Here is an 18,348-nt window from a genome sequence, read left to right as displayed (position 1 = left end):
GCCAACCCCACACTCCCCCCAAGATGTCTAAAATAGAATTGTTACTAAACATGAGGAATATACCCCCAAAATTAAAAATAGAATTACATATATTTTTTGATCCTCATGTATACATTTTTCATACACGTTTTCAACAATAACTATAGCATAAACACCATACACATTACATCTTATTACAACTATTTAGGCTCTATATTTAAATTAGATATAGTCAAACTTTGAGATTCTCCAATGTTAAAAAAATAAATAAAACAGACTATTCTCACTAAAAAAAAAAAATTTCATCTATTTCTTCTAAGCTTCCTTACCTTAATGAATAGCATCTCCTTTACCATTCACTCAGGCAAAAACCCTCATGAGTATTCACAACACATATGAACGGATTAAAGACCAAGCCAAGAATTCAGATTAGATTTATTAATTCAGTAATTCCAAAATCACTGTGTCATGAGACATACTCCCACTCCTTCCCAGTACTTTTTAACAACTTGCAGAAAACTCTTTGGTTATATTTCATTCAGAGTGATTGTTCCATCTTAATTAGCAAATTAGCTCTTTGGCTGCACATGAAATTCAATCTTCAAAAATGCTTAGGCAAAGTCAACCACCCAGTGAGCCACCTCTCAATTATTTGTGGTAATGGAAAGTACACCCCTTAGGTGGCTGACCCCAGACAGCAATTGAGTTGATGCCACACCTGTAAGCAACACGTCATCACTAGCTTCTACCATCTGCCAGCTGAAGGGAAGTAGAGGTTGCCATTAATACTAGCAGAAATCGTCCTTTGTCTTCCACTAAATGGAATGAGCCTGAATTGTATATCGCCGTGTAATTTTAAAGGATTATAGTGTTCACTGACTACAACCTATGAGCATCACAGCAACTGCCACTGACAGTGAGTTAAGTGTTTTCCATACATTATCTCCTCCCGTGGATTTATAAGCCAAAAAAAATATATCAAAATTCTTGCATCCATCTGAATTAGCTTAGATCCTTGGACCTGAGATTTAAAAGAAATCTTTATAGAAAGTTTTTCTTAAAAACAAAAATAGAGCTTAATGCCCTATGTCATAGCTAGTACTAACTAGTACTAAGTTAGATCAGTAGTAGGTTTAAGTCTACTGATACCTATTGCATCAATTCTAATTTTGAAAACAAAATCATGTCCAATTAAACTTTCATTCAACAGAAAAGTTACTTGAATCTCTTCTGGTACTTTAGTTACACTTTGATTAATAAATTCTGGGGTCATTTGCCATCATTTCGGGTCACCTACAGCTTTGATTTGGGAGCAGGAGTCCTAAGGACTTGGACACACTCGTTCACCAGCCTGGTGGCCTCCAGAGCAGTGCCCCAGTGCATGGCGATGCCCCCGCTTCCATGGCCATAGTGATGGACCACAGGCAGCCTCCGGCTGCCCTGAGCTAATAGCTCTTTCTCCAGGCGTACGCCTGGCCTAGAGGGCCTCAAACCCACTTTCTCTCTTAGGTCATAGGCTCCATGGAGAGAGGGCTCGAGGGCACAGCATCTGGAAAGAATCTCTTTGCTAATTTCTGCATCTGGGGACAAATTCCAGTCTCCTTTTTGCCTAGTGCCACCCAGGGTTACATTGGATACGCCAGGGTAAATATATGTCAGCCCACTGCTATCTCGGATAAAGTGCTTCACCCAGGGAGCCTGCACTTTGAGTACTTGGCCCCTCACTGGGAAAATCTGTGAGTCTCCTGCAAGCTGCCTGCTTCCAAGGCCTGAACAGTTGACCACGATGTCGAAGGACGGGTGAAGCTCCCACAGGTCTTCTATTCGTCGGGTGAGTATCAGGCCCCCGCTTCCTTTCAGCCTAAGGAGAATAAGAGGCCATGAGGCGAGCCTTACCAGCGTCCTGCTCAACCCCTTACAGAAGTGACAGACAGGAATTCAGAAACAAAACTGAGGTGACCGTCCAAGGAGCAAATACCTCCAGCGCTTCCAGGACCCGAGCAGGTGACATTCTATCTGAGTGTCTCACATCCTTGCAAACCAGAGATTCCTAAAGCTGAACCTAAATAAAAACCTATTTCAGAAAATCAAAGCAAATAGATTGTTCATCCTTTTTATGTTCAATGGAGTTCCTATATCATTCTCACACTCGTGTGTGCTCAGCCATGTTCTACTCTGAGACCCCATGGACTATAGCCCGCCAGGCTCCTCAGTCCAAGGAATTTTCCAGGCAGGAATACAGGAGTGGGTTGCCGTTTCCTACTCTAGGGGATCTTCCTGACCCAAGGATCCAACTTGTGTTTCTTGCATTGGCAGGCAGGTTCTTACCACTGCACCACCTGGGAAGCCCTATATTATTCTAGATGCTAAATAAATATCAGGCTAACCTGATGTATTTTTTTAAAAACCCAAGCACTTTTGGTTTATGCCACTTATTTAGCTCTTAGATTTACTGCCTCCAACATTTTGTCTCATATTGTTAACTCTTGCATGTTCCTTTGTGATACCCTTATCTCCCTAACAAGATGGCTAGGCTCACGTGCACTGTCCCCCACTTACATCTCCTGCAGGGATACCAACATGAGAGGAACACAAAATATTTGCAGCTGATGGACCAAGTAACAGCTGTGCGTGGTAATGACTTTTCGGACCAAGTCGTCAATAATGAAAAGAAATAGTTTATCTAGGTTCTGTGATCTTTTTCAACAGTAGTAAAATACACGTAACACAAAATTCACATTTTGACCATTTCGAAGTGTACAGTTCAATGGTGTTAAGTTTAATACATTCACGTTGTTGTGCAACCACCACCATCATCCAACTCCAGAACTTTTTTCATCTTGCAAAACTGAAACTATGTACCTATGAAACAATAACAACCTTATTCATAGGTCACTTGTAGAATATCAGTTCAGTTCAGTCGCTCAGTCGTGTCCAACTCTTTGTGACCCCATGAATCGCAGCACGCCAGGCCTCCCTGTCCATCACCATCTCCTGGAGTTCACTCAGACTCACGTCCATCGAGTCTGTTATGCCATCCAGCTATCTCATCCTCGGTCGTCCCCTTTTCCTCCTGCCCCCAATCCCTCCCAGCATCTGAGTTAAATTCACCCATTCCAGTCCATTTTAGTTCGCTGATTCCTAGAATGTTGACGTTCACCCTTGCCATCTCTTGTTTGACCATTTCCGATTTGCCTTGATTCATGGACCTGACATTCCAGGTTCCTATGCAATATTGCTCTTTACAGCATCGGATCTTGCTTCTATCACCAGTCACATCCACAACTGGGTGTTGTTTTTGCTTTGGCTCCATCCCTTCATTCTTTCTGGAGTTATTTCTCCACTGATCTCCAGTAGCATATTGGGCACTTAATGACCTGGGGAGTTCCTCTTTTGGTATCCTATCATTTTGCCTTTTCATACTGTTCATGAGGTTCTCAAGGCAAGAATACTGAAGTGGCTTGCCATTCCCTTCTCCAGTGGACCCACTTAATATGAGAGGAAGACTGTCAGCAGCTCTGTACAACAGGTGCAGGCTGAATGCCTGTGTGCAAGGTACTGCTTAGAGGCAAAATGCCCTTCCTCAAGAGTGACAAAGGAGGTGGGAGACAGAAGTGTAAGTGCTTGGCAGAATGAAGGAAGTTCCACATGAGAGGTGATGTAGAATCAGAAACAAGGGGATTTAGGTCCCAGTTGCCTCACATTAGCTTATCTTTGAGGTCTTGGCCAACTCATCTCACTTCTCTGACCCTCAGTTTCCTTATCTGGGTTATAGGGGTGACACCTCCCCTGCCTGCTTCAGAGATGGTTGTGAAGTTCAGATGAAATAATGGGCATGACAGTGCTTCACAGGGGCTTTCGCTGGTGGCTCAGCTGGTAAAGAATCAGCTTTGCCTGCCGATGCAGGAAACACAGAGACTCAGGTTCAACCCCTGGGTTGGGAAGATCCCCTAGAGAAGGAAAAGGCAACCGGCACTGGTACTCTTGCCTGGAGAATCCCATGCACAGAAGAGCCAGGTGGGCTACAGTGCATGGGGTCACAAAGAGTCAGACACGACTGAGTGACTGAGCATGCACATGCTTCACAAGATATAGGAGACCCACACCAATAGACTAAAAATTTCTCAAGAGGAGAGACAATGTCTTACGCTTCTCACTACACCTATGACCCAGCTCAGCACCCAATACCTAGTGAACTTGACGTGAATGTTGGGTAATACTGAAGACAGTATGAAATCCTAGTTTGAGTATATGATGACTAATTCTGTTTTGGCTTGCCTGCACCATGGAGGTACCCAGATACTTACCCAAACATTCTTTTGGGTGTTTCTATGACTATATTTTGGATAAAATTAACATTTACATGTTAGACTGAGTAGAGTAATTGCCCTCCTTCACGTGGGTTTCAGCCCATCAGTTGAAGGCTTAAACAGAACAAAAAGGCTGACCTTCCTTCTGCTGGACTGTGTTCAGACTGGGATGTCAGCTTTTTCCTGTCTTCAGACTCAGGCTAAAACACTGGCTTTTCCTGGGTCCAGTGTTTGCCAGCCTTCAGACTGGAACCATACAGTGTTGGCTCTTCTAGGCCCCCAGCTTGCCAACTCACCCTGTAGATCTCAGGACTTTCAGCCTCCATAACTGTGTGAACCAATTCCTTATAGTAAATCTCTTTATGTATATATATGTATATATTGTCTACTGGTTCTGCTTCTTTGAAGAATCCTAACAGATTGAGAGTGGTACCACACTGGCATCCTTGCTTCAAGCCTGAAACAGGATGTTTCATTAACAGCAATCAGAAAATTAACTATTTTCAGTCCATTTGTATGAAGACGAGGAGAAAAAACTAATGGAAAATCTCAGACAAATAATGCTATGCATATAGATTCATGGGGAAAATCCACTGTTTATTCTTAGAAATGCAATGTAGCTATTAATAAATTTATAATATACATTATATATTATGTCTATAATATATCATATACATTATATATTTATAATATATCATATACATTATATATTTGTAACATATCACATACATTATATATTTATCATATATCATATACATTGTATATTATGTTTATAATATATAATATACATTATATATTATATAAATTATACATTATATATATGATATGATATATAATATATATATTCTGGTGTCAGGAATATAAATATATTATTTATAATATATTTAATATATTATAAATATATTTAAAATAACTTATCACAGTTAGAATTTTTTAAATGCATTTTAGGTTTACAAAGCAACTAAATATATAGCATATAACTCTCTCTATTTATATACTCTAATTTTAACCTGAAAGTTTTAACCTCATCCAATTACCATCCCTACTGCTCACTCATTCTGTTACAATACATATTCTAATAAAATAAACTGTGATAAGTGGGTCTCCCACTTCTCAGAAGATCCATCTCTGCCTTGTCCATGCCATGAACTTGTCTGTTTTAATTGACCCAAGCACTGTTCAGGCACAGAGCAGCTTCTGGTCCCTTTATAGAGGAGACCTGTTTCTGTGGGCAGAGTGGTCCAGAGGGAGCAGCTGGGCACCCTTAGTCAGTCCAGCAGGCGGGGTTTTCCTCCTGTAACTGTCTTAGGGCAGTGACTGGAGGCCCAGTGGAAGCCCCCAAGGCCATTGCCCCACATCTCTTCCCTAATAACCTTGTTGCCATCGTCAGAAAAAATAAACATCATTTTCCACTTTCCTGGCCAGTGCCCTTCCACCTCATCTTTGCATAACCAGGCAGAAAGCCTGGGGGGAGGGCAGGGGGCGGGGTGAAACGTGCTCACATTAGACCTGTATCTGAGGCCAATTTTTGCCCATGGCTTGTCTGGTTAGGGGGCCAGCAGCCAATGCTGAGCGAAGGAGGAATTCTCTAGGGCCCTGGAAAAGGAAGACTGTGCTGTAGCGGGCACAGGGTATGTTGGATGTGGGGAAGCAGGAGTCCACTGTGCACAGGAAGGGACCTTTGCAAGGTGGACATTTGTAAGGCAGAGACGACCTGTCTCCTGCCTGATGTACAATCCATATTTCTGTCCATCTGCCGAGGGAGTGGTGTAGGCTCTGCTGTCAGTCAGGCCAAGCAGGAGAACAGAAGCTGTAGGAGACGCGAGACTGGAAAGTAACAGAGAAGACTCCATAGAGGAGAGAGAAGGGAGCAGCTCAGTGTAGTCAGTGCTGTGCTCAGTGCTGGGCCCCCTGGAAAGGAGGCAATGCCCCAGAATCACAGGGCCCCCAGCACTGAAATGGGGCACCCACTTTCTGAATGCCACCCAAGACAGGACCATCCTGCTCCAGCTGGGATGATTTATTCAGGTAGGATGCCTGGAGAAGAGACAGGTTTAGTTGACATACTGCCCCTATGATTCATTTCCTGGAAGGGCAAGTACAAAGCAGCAGAACATGACTCCACTGGCCAACGATATAAAACATGATCTGCATGGCTGACTAACCTTCAGGGGGTTTTGTTCATTTGTTTGTTCTGGGTATTACTGGGTATACATTTTTTTTCTTTTTTTTTTGAGGAGAGGATTTCTTCTGTTCTTTGAAAAACACTACAGATCTAATTTGTTGTTAAGAACAATTTTTTTCTTTTCTAGAAATTAATATTGTTTCAGAAGGATAGAGCTTAGATTGAAGGCATTGTTGTGTGGCTTGCTGAGTTGAAATGCCCATTTTTGAGTCAGAATGCTTTAGGCTGAACACTTGCATTATGTGGCAGGGGTGTAGGAGGCAATAGAACAGACCCTGGGCGTGAGGAAAAAGCAGGGATTGTGTGGCTCCCCAGTTGGGTCATCCCCATGGTGGAGAGTGGGTGGCAGCCTACAGAGTGAGCCCCAGGATCCCACGCCCTTACCACAACACAGCCCAGGCTCCCTCTTGGCCTGAGGTCCTTGATCTGAGAGGCTTGCCTTGGGCTTAGAGGAGTCCCAGCCCTACAAAGTCTTCCTCGGGTATGACCCTCCTCCTCCTCTACATTGGCCTTCTGGTCAGATGTCAGGGCCTGAGGGAAGCGGGGACAGCTAATCTTACAGAGAGGAGGCCCCTACATGCCCCCTCACTGCGGTGGAGGGGTATATGGAAGCCTGAGGTATTACAGGCCTAGAGGGGTCAAAGTGGTGGGGGGGTGGACAGCTAGGACAAGGGTCTCCTCGTGGCTTCCCTGCAGCAGACAGTGTGTACTGTCTGCCCGAGGCACTCATGTTCCCACCCACTGTCATGGTCGAGGTGTGTATCAAACAAATAGACCTTAAAAGTCCTCCCCAGGACTCTCGGGGGCAAGAGCAGCCCCTTGGGCCTCTTCTCCTTGACTCTGTCACCTAAAACCAGACAGGAAGAAGCGTGCTCCAAGGCACGAACCTCAGCTGGCTGGTCACCAGGCCCGATGGTGTTGCAGTCAGGAGGTGGCTCCCACTGGCACAAAGTACCACTTTTATTTTAAGTAAAGCAACATGCTGACAGCAGGCTTCCAACTAATGAGAGGATATCAGGATTTTTCCCAGGCCTTCAGATCCCACAGTTAGTACTGAAAATAAGGCTATAATGGAAATAAGGGGTCAGTTTTCTAGGAGGTGATACTTTAGAAGCAGGCAGAACAAATTGTTCGGGTAATATACGTTCTCATGTCAAACTAGTTGAGGGTGGCCCAAAATAAATATGCATATATTGACAGTAAAGCTCTGTAACTTCTGGCTTGCCTAATAATTTCCCCTTAATTTTATTAAGGTAAGATAAATAATACCTTAACTAGGTATCAATAGCATTGGCACTTCCAAAGTTCTTTTTCTAGGCATTCTTATAAAGACAAAAGTGCAACACCATATAACCTTGCCACTCAGAAAAGATGGTGATGCCCTGAAAACTGGAATGTTGGCTGATGAGTAACTCCATCACATGAGGGCTCAAATATTCATTTATCACCTGATATACAGTGGTTTAAATTTCACATTTAAACAGGGGTTTATGGGCCAGCAAACAAGGCACAAAAGTGTAGGCTTTATGAAACTGGAACTTTAAAAAAAAAAGAAAGTCCCATATAAATTGCTAAGAGGTATAAGTGAGACAAGCACTTACAAAGCTACAAAAACATATCATGTTCCCAACATGTGCCTAACAGACTTAGGTTCCCTCCTCTGTGCTCCCAATCCACCCTCATAAATCTGTACTTAACACTCAGCATACATGTTACTGTAATTGTTAATTAACATGTATATCGATATACATACACACACATACGCCATCACCCTCAGTAGAATTGACTAGCTTCTAGTACAGTGCTAGGTATACACAGAAGCTCAACAAAGAATTGTGGAGTTCATTATTCCATTTAATTATCCTATATCCTACATCTGGAACTAAGTCATTGTTGCCACTGCTTACCTCAAGTCACTTTTCCAACTTTTATATAATAATTTGCTTTATTCCTATACAGATTCAGGCACTGAAAGGGCCAAAGTTTCACAACCCTCAACATGCTTGCAATTTCCGATGGAACAAGAGAGATTTATTAATGTGTCTTAAATAATGATACCCTTGATGTGTTTCCTAACCAACTGGAACAGGAAGTCCTGAAAACCAAGCCAAAATACAAGTTCTTGGAATTTGGGCTGAACTTGGTAAGGAAGACATTACCTAATTTAGATAAATCCTCAGTTTTAAGGTCCTTGTTAATAACAAAATAAAATAATTGAGTTATTTTCTTTTTAATTAATGAGAAAAAAAATTCTAAAATAATGTATAATAAACCTAAGATTCTCTAAAGAACTAGAGGAAATCCTATCATTTTATAGCTGGAAGCCTATTCTCCAAATATCTCACTTTATAGATGAGGAAACTAAGGTTCTGTTTCAGTGAGGGGGTCTTAGTGGTGGGGAGACAGGGACCAACCTCTGCATCAGGGTGCACAGGGAAGCAGGAAATGGACGTGTTACTAACTTGGGTGTGTCTCACTCCTCGTGACACAGTGTCTCACAGACTATTTACTAAGCCCTACTCTTGCCTGGAAAATCTCATGGACAGAGGAGCCTGGTAGACTACAGTCCATGGGGTTGCTAAGAGTTGGACACGACTGAGTGACTTCACTTTCACTTTTCACTTTCATGCATTGGAGAAGGAAATGGCAACCCACTCCAGAGTTCTTGCCTGGAGAATCCCAGGGACGGGGGAGCCTGATGGGCTGGTGTCTATGGGGTCGCACAGAGTCGGACACAACTGAAGTGACTTAGCAGCAGCAGCAGCTGTTAATGCACACCAAGGCACAGTGCACAGAAGCTCTGAGGCACAACAGAGAATTTTCAGTCTCTATGTTATGAGAAGGTATGAAGGTATTTGTGGGTAGGACAGACAAAGGAAGCAATAAAGTGCACTTCAACCAACCTTTTCTGCAACCACGGGAGGTAGGTAGGGCCTTCACATTTGAGTGTCATAAAAGCATGACCAAACACATGTTGGGGGAATTTCTTCAGCTCATCCTTGGTCATCTTACGAAATCCTAGCACCACATCAGCCCAGTATGGCACTTCTTCAGTAGGAATACTCCGAAATATCTGCCAACTCAAACACATTAGGTGGAAAAATTTCCTGAAGTTTTATGAGATTTCTAGTAAAACCCATGTAACATTCTCTAAAGCATTTTACAAACACACTTCTTATGCCTGTACAGAGGAAAAAAAATCTATTTTTCTGTTCACTTAGCTTCATATAATTCAGTAGCTAAATTTAAAATGTTCGGGGTAGGGGGAGGGCAGGCATTAGAATAAGACATTTAAAAAGCTGTGTGTCTTTTAAATATTGAATTTAACTCTCTTTTTCTACAAAGCTCTTGCTCAGCTTTTCTTTCTTTATTTATGATGATGCACCTGGGGGGAAAGATTTTTTCTGTTTTGCATAATGCTTTACATAAACTATAAACAAATCATCAAAAGTTTAAATGTTGGCCTCAATTTCAAACCAAATATATAAGTTAGAAAAAGCAATGAGGGGAGTGCAGGAGACAGGGGTGCGAATTATGAGTGAAACTGTAGATGATCACATTGAGTCCTTGATAAGAAAGGCCAGGATTTGTCAGGTGAAGCCCTGTATCCTTTTTTTTTAATTGGAGGCTAATTACAGTATTGTGGTGGTTTTTGCCATTCACTGATGTGAATCATCCACAGGTGTACATGCGTCCCCCATCCTGAGCCCCCTCCCACCTCCCCCTGCCACCCCATCCCTCTGGGTTGTCCCAGTTCATTGGCTTTGAGTGCCCTGTTTCGTGCATTGAACTTGGACTGGTCATCTATTTCACATATGATAATATACATGTTTCAATGCTATTCTCTCAAATCATCCCACCCTTGCTTTCTCCCACAGAGTCCAAAAGTCTGTTCTTTATATATGTATTTCTTTTATTGTCTCATGTGTAGGATCATCCTTACCATCTTTCTAAATTCCATATACACGCATTAATATACTGTATTGGTGTTTTTCTTTCTGACTTACTTCACTCTGTATAATAGACTCCAGTTTCATCCACCTCATTAGAACTGATTCAAATGCATTCTTTTTAATAGCTGAGTAATATTCCATTGTGTATATGTACCACAGCTTTCTTATCCATTCATCTGCTGATGGACATCTAGGTTGCTTCCATGTCCTGGCTATTATAAACAGTGCTGCCATGAACATTAGGGTACACGTGTCTCTTTCAGTTCTGGTTTTCTCTGTATGAATGTCCAGCAGTGGGATTGCTGGGTCATACCCTGTATCGTTAAGTCATGCTTGGAGCTGATGAGGCTGGAATGGCATCAGCTGTTAATAAGAAGCCTATAATACTACCAATAGCTGCTAGGCATATCTTTGGATTTATAAGTATTGGGTTCTTTACATCAATAGGAATAAACATTGTGAAGCATGGCTGCTCTAAAATAGCAAGGAAAATCATTTGAGTGCTATACATGGTTGCTAATGATGTGGCCACTAAGGTACTGGAATTTATATCTCTAAGTGATTCATTCAACACAGGTCCTGTGGAAGATGTAAAGATTGTTTGCTGCTGGTCTCAATACCAGGCTTTCTTTCTGTCTCATTCTGCACACTCTCCTGTAGTAGATCACCCACTTCCCTCTTTTCATCTACAGGCCAAACATTCAGAAGGCTACATCTCCAGCCCTCTTCTCTCTCCTGAACTCCAAAACCAGATCCAGACCCATGTTGCCCACTCCCTATCAGATAAGTCTACCTCTGTGTCTCAGACATTTACCCCATGCTCACAGCAGGTACTCAGTAATATTTTCTGTTAAATTCTAAACTATGTTAAGATCATTCTAAATTCCAAAATAATTTCCGATTTCCTCTCTTACCCAGACACCAGAATAACACCAGCATCTTCAGCTTCTGCAGAACTGACTATTGCAAACAGGTGATCAAATGTCTCTTTGAACCACTGCTTCTGCTTCTGAATGGGTGTGTCTGTGATGGTGGAGAAAAGCAAAGCAGAACAAAAAGGGAAATTATGACAATGACTGTGCTTCAGAGAAGCTTCTTCCTACAAACTGGCAAAAACTAAAAAGGCAGGGAGAAAGATTTAGATAAAGTACCACATCGTGGTGAACGATGACCGGAGTTTTGAATGCTGATGTGCTCTACCAGAGTCAGTTCATATAATGACTAATCAACAGAGGGGAAATCAACCAATGAGGGAAAAGCCTAATACACAGGCCACCTGCAAAGCGGTCTTTGGCACTCAGCGTATTCCAGAGGCCCTAGAAATGTCCATAACCAACCTGAGCCACGTTAGCTGATCTGGCTGAGGCAAGCAGCTGGCTACACAGTTGAGATGATGAGAGAAATAACCTAGGGCCTCTTTCCTGGAAGCTGAAAATACAGCAGGAGACAAGGGGAGATCTTTGGAGCCCAGGTCAACCAGGTCGAAGAACAGAAGGCACATGAGTGGGAAACTCAGGTTGCTCACCCTCCTGATACAAAGAAAGGAGGCCTGCATTGTGAAACTGAGCTCCCTGCAGCCCCATCCAAGGCTGCCATTACCTCCATCTCCCTCCATGGAATCACAGACCAGCTTGGAGCAGCATTCCTGGGGTCACCAGGGGTGTGCAGGGACCACGCCAGGAAGCTCCTCTCTGTCAGAGTCCTGCGGACCAGTGTCCCCTACCCCCCAGACATCCTTGCCACTGCACAAGGGATTGGACCTGGACACAGCTTCCAGAAGGATTCCAGGCCTGCCAGGGAGGAAATCAGGATCAGGGTTCAAGCCTCAAAATAATAGTGCCCAGTGTAGGCACAGAGAGCAAGCCTGACCCAGAAGCGTAGACAAATCTATGGATGGAGTATTTGGCCATCTGACCCCTGAGGGAGGGTCATGAAACAGAGTCCAGGGGCAGGACAGGGACTGAGGAACAGTAATCCTGAGGGACTAAAATGTGAGGGAGCCACAGAGCAGACAGGGGCAGCAGAGCAGAGGATCCTGGGTCAGCTTTGCTTGGAGAGAATTCCCTAGAGCTCACTGAAAGTAGAGCTGAAAAGCCCTTGGAGGCATCCTGCTTCCAAGTGAATGGGGGCATTTCCTTAGTAGGCTTTAAAGCAATTCACTTGTTCAGGAGCCAGGAAATGTTTCTTTACTAGTGGATCTCTGCTATTGTCTTTAAACAAGTGCCCATGTGAATGCATTCTCAAAACTGCAGACTGGATCAACTGGTTCAGAAATAAGGAGGAAATAAAAAAATAAACCACAAAGGACTGAATTAGACCTCATATGGATTACACCCCAACAATCTAAGCCAGTGCCTGAGGATATATTGAAATGTACCCTCCTTTCCCACTCCAAACTTGAAGACACAAAATAGTGACTGCTGCTCACACACTGCGAAAGTCATCTCAAAAGAACAGACAATCCCAGTTCAACGGTGAGTAAAGCAAATCTGGTGACCTAATTCATGTTCAAGTGCTGGTAAAAGAAAACTATAGCCAGACTATCAGTAGTAACAGTAGAAAATGTCACTGGAAATAGAACTGCCATATGACCCAGGAATCCCACTGCTGGACATACACACCAAGGAAACCAGAATTGAAAGAGACACATGTACCCCAATGTTCATCGCAGCACTGTTTACAATAGCCAGGACATGGAAGCAACCTAGACGTCCATCGACATATGAATGGATAAGAAAGTTGTGGTACATATTCACAATGGAATATTACTCAGCTATTAAAAAGAATGCATTTGAGTCAGTTCTAACGAGGTGAGTGAAATTGGAGCCTATTATACAGAGTGAAGTAAGTCAGAAAGAAAATCACCAATACAGTATATTAATGCATATGTATGGAATTTAGAAAGATGGTAATGATGACCCTATATGCAAGACAGCAAAAGAGACACAGATGTAAAGAACAGACTTTTGGACTCTGTGGGAGAAGGCGAGGGTGAGATGGTTTGAGAGAACAGCATTGAAACATGTATCGCCGTATGTAAAATAGATGACCAGTGCAAGCTCGATGCCTGAAGCAGGGCACTCAAAGCCGGTGCTCTGGGACAACCCAGAGGGATGGGGTGGGGAGAGGGGAGGGAGGAGGGTGGATGGAAGAGGAAGATGGGTTCAGGATGGGGGGACGCATGTGCCCCCATGACTGATTCATGTTGATGTATAGCAAAAACCACCACAATATTGTAAAGTAGCTAGCCTCCAATTAAAATAAATTTATTTAAAAAAAGAAAATGTCAACATAACACTTACTATGTCCCAGCACTGTTCTAAATGCTTTACAAGTATTAACCCATTTAATCTTTATAAAAACCCTATGGAACAGGATGGTCCCCATACGGTATTGACATCACTAGGGCTGATCCAAAAGAAGCTCAGGGAGAAAATCTAAGTCTATCGGCAGCACTAGAGAAAAAGACCCTGAACCAGGGGCCCTGACCACCCAGTCAAAGGGTAAGCCTCCATGGACTGGATGAACTCCCAGGTGAGCCTCCTTCTTTGAAAATGATTCCATAATTATTGGGCAGCCTTCACATCACTCACCTGGGCCTGACACAGCAAGGAAATGCCTGGAAAATGGACACCAGGACTCTGGTCACAAGAAAGGTGTCCAGAGTAAACTAGCATTCTGTACACAAACCAGGCTCCTGTGCTTGTTTCCTGAAAGGCAGCTCCTAGGAGGCACACCAGCGCCTGCTGCTGACAAAGCCAAGTTCCTGGATGACAGTGCTGGGGCCACAGCCCTTCCTACGCTGGCAGAAGGTGGGTTTATTCTCTGATAGGTGAAACAGGGGGGTCTTGTGGGTAGGAAACCCTAAGCACAGTCAAAGGTCAGGATACCATAGTAAAAATGAGAGTGCTAAGGGAACACATGCAAACTGGATGCTAAGACCCCAGACCGCTTCTCCTCCTCCTTCTAGAATGCTGCCAGCCAGGCCTTCACCCACCCCAGCCAGGGGACAGAAAGCCTCTTCTCTGGAGAACGTGACCTACACAAGAAGAAAGACTGAAACAATGACATCAGAGGTTCCCCAACCAAACAGCTCCCGTATCCCAGTGCAATGAGCCTCGAGATAACAAGTACTACACAAGGCTCAGAAACTCCTGTCCGGACCCTGCTCCTAAATGTCAACAGACAGGTAAAGATGACCACAAAGCCAAGGAAAACCTGTAACATGAAAAATGAGCGCGTCAAATAAAAAACACAACTTGGAGACAACAGAAACTGCAGCGAGAAGAAACTTTCTTAAGACCCATGACTAGTGTCTTCAGAAAGATAAGATGGCAACCACGCAACATAAATAGTATGTGAGAACACAGGGAAATTTAGAGACTAAAAAAGAGCTTTGGAATATTAAAATGCTATAGGAAAAATAATAAATCCAACAGCAAGGGAAAAGAAAAAACTGAGAAAAACCTCCCAGAAAGTAAATAAAAAGAGGAAGAGAAAAAAGCTAAGAGTATGGGAGCATCCGACCAGGAGGCCCAGCATAACAGCAATTCCAGAAAGAGAGGCAGAGACAGCAGGAGGGAGGAGTCAGCAGTTGGGTAACTCAGAGACTGTACCTTGGACTGGAGACACAAATTTCTGGATTAAATGGACACAGCAATTCATAGTCCAGATTGCTGGGGCAGTTGGGGGGTGGTGGTGGTAATAACTTATAACCATTTGACTACTTAGACTATGTGCTTGTATAACCTTACTGCAAAAACAAAAACAAAAATTAAAGGGGAGAAAAGAGAATGGAAATGAGGAAAAAGAGACAGTGGGTATAAACTTCATTAGTTGCAAAGTGATTTTGTTTCCTATTAAATTCTGTTTCCTCCTCCTCCCATTTCTGATGAAGAATACAAAATGGAAAAATGCATGGACATGTTTTTAAAAATTAATGCATTTTTAGTCCTGAATACATATTGACCAATTTTTTTTATACTGCCTTAGAAGTGAGGATAGTGTTAGTCCCATTACAAGTATTTTCTGACTTGATGGTCAGTACTGTTTTCAGTGGAAAGATTTAGAGTTACCAGCTGTGGTAGCCATTAGTGCTGCTCACCAAATGCTTCTGTCCGGCTGCCTTCTAGGAGCCTTACAGAATTGTACTTCCCGGCTCCCTCCTGAAGAGTGGGAGCATGTGACTAGCATTGGCCAATGAGCTGTCATCATAAGTGATGAATGTTGCTTCCTGGTCAGAGCCTTTAATTGCTAAGGCAGGAGCCCCAGAGCTCTCACCCACCCAGCTACAGGCATTGATCACCTTCAAGACTGTGGCTGCTTTATCAGCTTAGGCCCCTGGGTGCTGAACAGAACCCTTGCTGATATTCAATCCACAGATAGTATGAGCAAAAAATAAACCTTTGCTTTTTAAGCTGCTAAGATTTGGAGATTCTTTCTGTCCTGCAACATAACTGAATCTTTCCTAACAGATGAACAACAAGATGTCAAAGGCACACGTTACACTTACACAAACGTCCAGCTGTCTTTGTCAACGGCAGTCCACCAACATCAACACCATTCTATCTCACATCTATCATATCTGACAGAGGAGCAAAAATCCCTCTCTCACCTGGATAAGTAGGAGGAATAAGCATTCCAGCTGCCACATCACTCGTGGTCTCAGGAGTGAATTTGTCTGAAATGACTGTAATGGAGCATCCTGGGACCATTTTGGAAATGCACACAGCAGTAGAAAGCCCCATCACGCCGGCCCCCACCACTGCAATCCGTACTGTATCCATGGGCCTGTGAGGAGGCAAAGTATGAGCTGCAAAACCTCGTTTTAAGAATTAGTCCATCCTTGGGAATTCCCTGATTGTCCAGTGGTTAGGACTCCATATTTCCCTTGCTGAGAATGTAGGTTCAATTCATGGTTGTGGAGCTAAGATGCTGCAAGCCATGCAGCATGGCCAAAAAAGAAAAAAAATTATTCCATCCAGAACAAAGTCTGGCCCTTAGAGTTCTTTCCCTAGGTCCACAGCCTCTTCAAATCTGACCTTTCCTGCCAGCGTTTCTCATCAGATAAAGAAAGCTCCTATGAGCTCTCTTCCCATTAAAAGTGAGGGCAAGCAGGTCTCCATGGAGTTTAGACATTAGTCCCAATCCGGCCTGGAATTGTCTTGAGAACACAGGGCAGGCAAGTTGGTCTGCATCTGGGAGAAGATTTCTGCTGATTCCTAAAGCACCTTCCCTGTGGGCACCGCCAAGGGAAGGTTGGTGAAGTCAGCGAGGTGGACAAGAGCAGCAGGAAGGCTGGGCTGCTCCCAGAGACCTCCTGAGGAGCAGCCACTGAGAGGGCATGGCTCACAGGCAATTCAGAAACTGTTTACAAACTGCTTTCTAATTTCTAATTCAATTTCTAATTTCTAATTTCTACTTCAAATTGTAACGATGTGACACAAGCTCTGAACCACCGAACCTAGCATCTCCTCTCCTGTTCTTCACTCTTAACGGGAAACCAACCCCCCTCACCCACACCCCAACACTCCACTCTCCCCAGCATTCCAGTCCTCAAACCTCACCCTCTAAGAGCAGGCTTTCCAGGTAAGGAGCCTGGATTCCTTCACAGATTTGAGTTCTGATTCTATAACCTGGGGCACGACCATGGGCTCCTCGCCTCAACTCCTCATGTCTAAGCCAGGCCACGTGAGTTTTTTATTAGCTCTTGCAGGTGGTAAATAAGGGATGCGCTGAGGCGGTCTCATAAAGGAGACTTCTTCTGAGAGTCCATATGGAAATGCAGGAGACAGACGTCCAGGGCCTGGGCTGGGCATCCTGATACTGTCTTCCCAGGGTAGAAACCAGAGGATTGATGAGGGCTCAAAGCCCTCCCATCCCCTCACCTGTGAGCAGCAGGAGTCCACTGAGCCCTGTCCACTGTCAGCTCCTGAGTCCCCCATGCTTCCCTGCTTATCTTTCCACTTCTGGTTCTTGCTAACTTCCCCTAAATAGGTCTCAAGTGGAAACTCCAGAGAGAAAAAAATGCAATTAGTCCAGTTGGTCGTCATCACCCCTATTAAACAAAGCTCTAGCCCAAGCCCAGTTTATCAGGCTGAGAGCCTCTAAATCTTCCTTGGCATGATTGCCCGTCCTTATCCAATCAGCAATAGCCAGGGCATCAGGTCACGTGGTACAAATCATGGCCACCTGCGCATAAAATTCACCTTTTCTCAGGAGGGGGCGGGGTGGCTCCTTCACTGTGAGCAGGGCAAAGGCAGTCAGTGCTCGCTTCTCTCTCTGAAGGTCTCTGACACTGAGATATTTCAGAGTCTTCCAATATGGTTGCATGTTATTTCGGTTTCTCAGGCACTGTGCGGTTTCATCAGCCATACGTTTATCTGATTGCTCCCCAGTGGGCTGGTTAGCTGAGAAAGAACAGGATTGCCAGGGCAGAGGGAAGAGACGGGAAGGGTCCCGGGGAAGCAGCAGGCTTGTGAGGGGCAAGCTTTTGGAGTGTAGCCCCGTGCATATCCCCCAGAGGCAGAAAGCAGACACCTGTCCCCTTACCAGCTTTCTTATTTCACAATGGCCTCCCCTTCCCAGAAACTTTCTTAAAATAGCTCAAATAAATTGAGAGGGGAAGTAACCCATGGCTGAGAATATCCAGCTACCAGGAAAGAAAAAATGACCCAGCAAGGTTGGTACTTTCTGGCTCAGTGACCTGTGAATCACTGTCACCTGACCCCACGGAGACATACCCCAAACTCATGGAGTAGGTCCAGAACCACCCCTGAGCCGAAAGCAGGGAGGATTCGAGTACCTGTCTCTGAAAAAGCAGCCTTGGAACCCACAGAAGGCTCTGGCACCAGCACTTGTTTTCCCAGCTAGTGGCTGGTCTAGCGCCCTGAGGGCCAGGAAAAGCAAAACTGCTTCCCAT

The 18,348-nt window shown here is 44.0% G+C and overlaps 1 protein-coding gene across 6 annotated transcripts; it reads right to left on the bottom strand.

Moving 5' to 3' along the window:
• Positions 1-410: 410 nt before the first annotated feature.
• DDO (D-aspartate oxidase) lies at positions 411-18,294 on the bottom strand. 6 transcript variants are annotated; one of them, XM_052645673.1, is made up of 5 exons: positions 18,232-18,294; positions 16,042-16,217; positions 11,342-11,450; positions 9,378-9,554; positions 411-1,840 (listed from the first exon to the last, which is right to left on the bottom strand). In XM_052645673.1, exons 2-5 carry the CDS (start codon positions 16,211-16,213, stop codon positions 1,273-1,275), a joined length of 1,026 nt encoding a protein of 341 aa, XP_052501633.1. In that variant the 5' UTR covers positions 16,214-16,217; positions 18,232-18,294; the 3' UTR covers positions 411-1,272. The 6 variants fall into 6 exon arrangements, with proteins under 6 accessions (XP_052501633.1, XP_052501637.1, XP_052501632.1 ...); XM_052645677.1 differs by lacking the exon at positions 16,042-16,217 and adding an exon at positions 17,636-17,836 and having other exon boundaries at positions 18,232-18,244; XM_052645672.1 differs by having other exon boundaries at positions 18,170-18,238.
• Positions 18,295-18,348: the final 54 nt, after the last annotated feature.

The sequence above is a fragment of the Budorcas taxicolor genome, chromosome 9, assembly GCF_023091745.1.
Source record: "Budorcas taxicolor isolate Tak-1 chromosome 9, Takin1.1, whole genome shotgun sequence".
NCBI classification, from domain to species: Eukaryota; Metazoa; Chordata; class Mammalia; order Artiodactyla; family Bovidae; genus Budorcas; species Budorcas taxicolor.
This window is presented reverse-complemented; position numbering and strand designations above follow the sequence as displayed.